This window comes from Puccinia triticina, chromosome 7A, assembly GCF_026914185.1.
Source record: "Puccinia triticina chromosome 7A, complete sequence".
Lineage (NCBI taxonomy): Eukaryota > Fungi > Basidiomycota > Pucciniomycetes > Pucciniales > Pucciniaceae > Puccinia > Puccinia triticina.
In genome coordinates this window covers 2,166,622-2,173,556 of record NC_070564.1, presented here as the reverse complement: position 1 = coordinate 2,173,556, position 6,935 = coordinate 2,166,622, and the positions used below count along the sequence as shown (strand labels likewise).

At 45.6% G+C, this 6,935-nt stretch overlaps 1 protein-coding gene across 1 annotated transcript; it reads left to right on the top strand.

The window, feature by feature from the left end:
- Positions 1 to 5,008: 5,008 nt before the first annotated feature.
- Positions 5,009 to 5,735, top strand: PtA15_7A253 (uncharacterized protein; the record flags this gene model as incomplete). Its single annotated transcript, XM_053170841.1, has 5 exons — positions 5,009 to 5,142; positions 5,224 to 5,305; positions 5,378 to 5,427; positions 5,508 to 5,565; positions 5,652 to 5,735. 5 exons carry the CDS (start codon positions 5,009 to 5,011, stop codon positions 5,733 to 5,735), a joined length of 408 nt encoding a protein of 135 aa, XP_053022082.1.
- Between the last annotated feature and the right edge of the window lie 1,200 nt (positions 5,736 to 6,935).

Below are 6,935 nucleotides of genomic sequence, written 5' to 3'. Positions count from 1 at the left end.
TTGCAGCACCAGGATGTCCAGTTCGGAGGGTTCTCTAAGGGTGTGGCCCGAGGAAGTGAAATCTTTAAAAAAGAAAGCAGCTGATTTCATTGTGAGAGAGAAAACACGCGAGTGAGAAGGAACATGCAACTCGATGCCAGGGTAGCGGCGACAAGCTCAAATCAAAAAGATCACTTGTGATAACAAGTGTTTCAAGTCTGCTGGAATCGGGACGACCAGTTGGTGTTTCACCGCCTGGCCTGAACGTACCCCTCGCGATAAGGCGTCCGCCTTATTATCCTTGGACGACACCCTCCTTGCGACCAATTCCACTCCCTCCTTGATCAGGATCTCCTGAGATATTACGATCGAAATACGGAGTAAACGATTCTCTGATGTTACAATCGAAATACGGAGTAAACCCAACATCAAAATGATTGGGTAGAGAGCCTTTGATGAACATGATCGTCGTTTTATCAGCGGGTCTCTTAGCTACGTTGACTGCAGGATTTATCGCATCACTTGACGAAGAGCGAAGGATGTCCGGTTTATCCGGAGCGGTCAAAGACGTCGCATTATCCATCTTTCCGTAGAGACGTAAAAAGAAGTCAGTTGATTTCTTGTCGCCCTTTGCGAAGGCCTCCATCGCTCTTTCCCAAATCTCTTGACGATCCGACTTCTCTTGCGTATCGCTCGTGACTTCGGGGGTAACAGAAGAAGCTACGACAGCGGTGGCCATCGTGTCACCCGCACTAGAAGCTTTAGGTGGCTCCGTCACCGAAACTGCTCCTGGTTCAATTATCAACGGCAAGTTCGACAGAATAGCTTTGTATCTGGATGCCGTGTCCCGCTCTTGACCATCCTTCGACGGATGTCCACTCATTCGGATATTCAAACCCAATGTAATTGCCGTCCTTCTCATCTCCTCTAGATCTACGATTAGTGTAGTAGTGAATTGTGTCACGTTGCCAATTCTTGTCGAACATAGTCAACGGAATGGGACCCCTGAATTCCTTAATGTTTTTATTGAAGTACGGAGTAAATCCTACATCGAAATGGTTCTGCAGGGAGCCCTTGATAAACACTATCGTCGTTTTATCGGCCGGTCTTTTAGCCACGTTAACAGCCGGATTCACCGTGTCACTTGAAGAGGATCTGAGTATGTCTGGCTTGTCCGGTGCTGACAGAGACGTCGTGTCACCCATTTTCCCATAGAGCCTTAAGAAGAAGTCCGTTGATTTCTTGTCACCTTTTTCAAAGGCCGCAGTTGCCCCCTCCCAAATCTCTTGGCGATCGGTCTTGTCTTGAATAGATTTATCCGAGACTGGGTTGGATATGTTGATGGATTCAGAAGTGTTTAAGACCGTCCCATCAACTCTGGAGACTTCAGGTTCTTTAGGAGGTTCTGTGACATTAACTGCTCCTGGTTCAATGATCAACGGCAAGTTCGATAATATGGATCGGTATCTGGAAGCCGTGTCCCGATCTTGACCGTCCTTCAATGGGTTAGGGATTTCTGTATGAAATCGAGCAAATTACGATTAATTGACAAATTATAATCCATCATTATTAACATCATATCGAGCAATTTACGATTGATTACACATATTGAAAACCATCTCAGCAACTTTGAGAATGGCTAACATTTTGAAACTATCTTCACTGTTTGTATCATGGGACAACGCGGTCTCCTTCCCGAGTGGTTCACCTTCAAAGACGCGATGGATGGCATAAAATAACACCGTATGTATCAGCGCTAAACCATCTACTCAGGTTGCATGAATATCTCCTAGGAGAACTAACTACTTAAGTTCTCCTGTTCACGTCTCTCTTCATCGACCGGTATTGGTAAGCCTCGATCTTCAGACATTTCCGATGTGGCCGTAATCTGACCTTGACCTGCTGATGCGGCTTGGTTCTCGGGTGATCTGTTAAGTCGCTTGTTTGCACGTTTAACCATTTCTTTGACCATGTCCTTCAGTAAATGCGATGCTACGAGTTCAGAAGATGAAAGCGACGTTACTAGTTCGGAATTGATTATGTGATTATTGTCTTGACGATATAATTCAGTTTGAAAAGATTTTGAAAAGGAAACTGCCGGTGCAGAGCCAATGAGTTTCAGAGAGATGATGGAGAGAGCTTGGGAGGAGTCTTTGTGCGGGGACAGGCGAGTCTCAAGGAGCTAGATTATGAAGGTTGTTGTGACTGGCGCATGAGCCCGGTCTCAAACCTAATTGCTCATAATCTAGCCTCGACTCCCCCGGCCTGGCCTGGGCGCCCTCCTTCGCGTGCTTGGACCTAGGCGACCTCCCCCTGCGGGTCCGGTCTCTGTCCATTACCCGTATGTTGGGTATCATATGCTTGTATGTAGTTATGCTTATACTAAGCCTATCATATCCACGACTTTACCTGTTCTCTTCCTTTTCCTTTCCTTACTGAAATACTACCATATTTACTCATCAAGTCAAACCTGTGAGTCTTGACAGCTCAGGTTAGTTTCAGTCCCTGGTGTCCCTCAACAGGTTTGCTAACGTCTCCATATCACCGAGAATTCTTTCCATGATGATAGGTCTTCTCTTGGTTATGGTTTCAATGATACTGACGCTGATTAGCTCATTCATAACGTTGAGACCAATAGTGCTGATTTCGGCTAGCGCGGCTTCAACTTTTATTATGTACTTGAGTAAGTCGTCGTTGTAGGAAATTCTGAGATATTGCGACCAGACGCGATAGATTCCGTAGATTGTCGCGGTAGCGTAATTGTTCTTCAAGCGTACCCAGATCTTGTGTGGATCGCGTCCGCAAGTGCTTGATAAACTGGTCAAGATCTCGGGGACTATCTTGGAGTTTAAGATCAACCAAGCTTTGAGCTTCTTTTCCTTGATCTTTTCGTCGTCCAAATTTTCAGTGTCCTTTTCGACAACATCCCAGAGTTTCTTGTACTCTAGGTATGCACTCATGGTGTTCTGCCAGTTCGCGTAGTTACTGCCGTTGAAGGTGGGTATGACAATAATCTCCTTCTCCTCCTTCGTGGATTTCATAGAGGTGACAGCAGTTCCGGGGTTAGTGATGCTGATTGGGGGTAGCAATCCTTGACGAGTGGCAGACGGCATTTTTGATCCTGCTCCTAGTTGCTGAAAGTTTGGTGAGGTCGTTTGAGCTTCGAGACTGTAAATCTGTAAGAATTTGGACAACTAAGATTTATTTTGATGTCAGAAACTATTCTAAGGAACTATATACAGTGTATTGTTATTTATGATTATGTTATTATGAAATGATTGAGATGGTTAATCACCTAAGAGCAGGCGAGTTTGCCGTGCTTCTGAGCTTTAAGATAGAAAGAAAAATAGGACACGAGGTCTACAGAGAAATGCGGAAGGGAAGGGATTGGCTTCGTTCACAAGAGCGATGGATGAGGCTAAGGCATGGTGCACATCATGTCAGCATGATTGTACTTGATCGCATGGGCGACTATGAGGTATAAGCTGAATACCTCTTGATCTATGCTCGCTCGTGGTAATTATACTGATGACTTATTGTCTTGACGAGTTGTTCCTGTTTAGGTTGGAAATACATTGTGCTCATGTCAGTTCGTCTGATCTATCTTGTTGACATGGCTTGGATGACTTACTGTCGGTCGAAGGACTGATGCAAGCAGTTAGGCTTTTGAGGCAGCTGGTTATTCTTTGTGATAGCGATCTGGATGAGGCAGTTTGTATGTTAGTCTGGTGCTCCTCTTCACTCGCTGAGCAAGGCTGCCTTTTATGCTTACGGGGATGAAGACCCTGGAATTCCATCTGCTATGGTGTCGCTGTCTCCTCCTGGTTCGGCTTGCGCCCTCGGAGTCTCGTTGCTTGCTTCACCTGTTGTAGATAGGATGAGACAGGTTCGGGGTTAGCGACCGTTTCTCTCACTTGGTTTGAGCTTGTTTGTCTAAGGGGGAACTTACGTTGCTTTGCACCGTAGTCTGTATTTCCCCTGCGCCTCTTGGCGCTTTGCGCAGCGGAATCAGTATTCCGACACAAATTAAGTTTATGAAAGTGAAATTTAAGTATTTATGAATTGATGCAGTTCAACTTTGAGCAGCTTAAATCTAATCAATCTCCTGCCAGAATGGTTTCTCTATCTTCATTGGAGTTAGCTTTGAATCCAACCCAAGAGAATCCCACTAAAGTACATAAACACAGCTTCAATTCAAGAAACCCTCCTGTACCCCCACTTCTTTTTACATACCAAGTAGTCAAGACATATTGAAGAATCCAATAGTATCTTTGGGCACAGAGACTGAGACACCTCTGCCAGAAAATGGTCCAGTCAAACATTGCCCAGCTATCTTGCCTACCAGGTGACCCCTTCAGGAAATGCCACTGTGTTGGTTAGTAAATGAATATTCTAATGTTCCACCCATATTTGAGCCAACTCTTGCATTTTCCCAGCCACAATGTCAGCCAGAAAGGCAGCTGTGTAGAAAGAACATCAACAGCTGCTTGTGAAGGCCCCAAACTGGTTACTGGGCCCAAGCTCACAATAAGTATGTCGGAATGCTGACTAAATCCCTCCAAAGCTCAGGGGGCAATATTCAATCGCCGCCGTGCTCCAATTCATAACTGAGAGTCCTGAAAATTTTCTGACAGAGAATCTAATTAACCAGATTCTCAATCAACAGAACTCGGTGGAAAATGTCTACGCAAGAGGGGGGAAGGGTGATGAATGCAGGCAAGAGGAGACACAGAATTTTCCAGACAAGGAACATACCCGCATGTACATAATCAAAGCGGGTCCTAGCGGGTCTATGTATGTAAATAGGTGAAACCTCACGTTAATTGTGTATGGGGTTTACAACAAAGGGGGGGGATAGAGAGGCGTTTGAAGGATTGGAAGAAAATGACATCTAGTGCAGCCTGGTGCAGCAGCACAGCAGTGGCTGCAGTCTGCATATAAAAAGCAAGGACAGGCCTGGCGCCCACACAACTCGCCCATTCTCATCCCAATCCCATCAAATATCATTGAAACTGAAAACATCACCAAAATGCGCTTATCGGTCTATGTTCTACTCTGCCTGGCCGCTGCGCTGACCATCATCCAAGCGCAACAGCTATCGCCATCGTCAATCACGTGCGAGGAAGCTCCAGGACCTACGATCATCAAAGACGACTGTCAAAAGTCAGCCCCCCCCTCTGAAAAATTACAAACGTCAAGCGGCTCGGAAGTTACTCACATCCTCACCAATCTATCTTTCTGCAGGAGCTTGCGCCAGTTCCCTACTGAGGCGAACGTGATTTCCTGGGAAGGCGGGCACAACTTCCGATCTTGTGGAACCTGCAACGTACGTGGCCCATGGAATCGTACCCCTTGCTTTTCATTCCAACTGACCATTGATTTTGGCTTTGCGAAATAGATAACTATCACTGAACCCAGTTTGCCCTACACTGCATTGCGTCGCACCGCGTGAGTTGTTGGATTGTTTTGAAATGCCCAGCGGTGAACTGACAGCAAGAAAATTGATTATTGTATGTCTCGTTTAACAGCTACTATAAATATGTGTTGACTGCGATGACCCATGGCCTCGATAAATGTATGGGAAAAGTAAGCCAAAGTCTTTGATCTACATTTAAGCTAGACAACATCAGTCATCTCACCTGCCACCCTTGCCTCTTTGCGGAAAATCCCAGTTCACCAACGCGACAATTGGTACCTCTGGGCGCATTTCGGTCTTATTGGCCCCTGGCAACGGGGAAAAGTGCCGAAAACACTAGCGCAGAAAGCCTGTATAACTCGCTTGTTTCAGGAAGGGCCGAGCCTTTTGTCGTGCGGTCAACTCTTGAACCCAATCATCCGACATCCTGATCCATAGACATTGTCACTTTTCCTTTGAGTGATACTTATCCAGGAAATACCTTCCAGTTGCTCTTTTGAAAAACAATCGTATAATAACAGAAAATAAGTTATCGAGTTTGCAGACAAGAGATAACAATAACCTGGAGGGCTTAAAAATACCCGTGATAACAGCGGTTACAGGCTGTTTTTTGACAATACAGCCTGTAACACATTATAACAATTGAACATTCAATGGTGCTCAAAGTTGATTTATGCATAACTCGTAAACTCATAAAACTGTTTCAGTGGGATTACATAACCAAACTTGTTTGCTCCCCTGCAAAGAAAGTTTTATGAATTTATGATTTATACATGCATAAATCAACTTTGAACACCATCAGTATGAAAAAAAAAAACTCAAGAAACCACTGCCAGTTGACATGCAGCATACTTGAGTCAATACTCAATTGGAACCAGGTTCATACAAATGAATCCCAGGCTGGAACAGCCTGGAATATTTGGAATTTGCTCAACATCATTCTAGTGCACAGTGCACTAGACAAGACTGAGCTTGGAGGCAATTACTCAGCTGGGATCCATGGTCTCTGAGGCAAATGCTCAGGAGATCCATGGTTTGCCAACCTGGGCTTTTCAGCCAGCATCAGCCCCTCCTGCCCGGTCAACAAGACCACACCCTTGTTGACCGGGTGGAATGCCTCCCCCTCAGTGTTGACTAGGAAGAAGCTCCTGGTCAACAATGGGAAACCATGTTGACCAGGAGCAGACAGCAACATACAACAGATGGCCGGGGGAAGTACCTCCCGGTCAACAACATCCACCTCTTGATCAGGAGGAATCCTTCCCGGTCAACAACACCATCCAGCCATTGATTGGTTATGTACACAACCCCCTTTATGACTGGCACAAGCCAGTCATCAAGAGGTACACAACCCACTTGATGACCGGCACAGTCTGGTCATTGAGAGGGTACACAACCCACTCAATGACCAGCACATCTGGTCATTGAGAGGGTACAGAACTCACTTGATGACTGGCACAAAAGTCATTGAGAGGGTACACAAACCCTCAATGACTGGTGTGTGCAGGCATTGAGAGGGTTGTGTACCCACTCAATGACT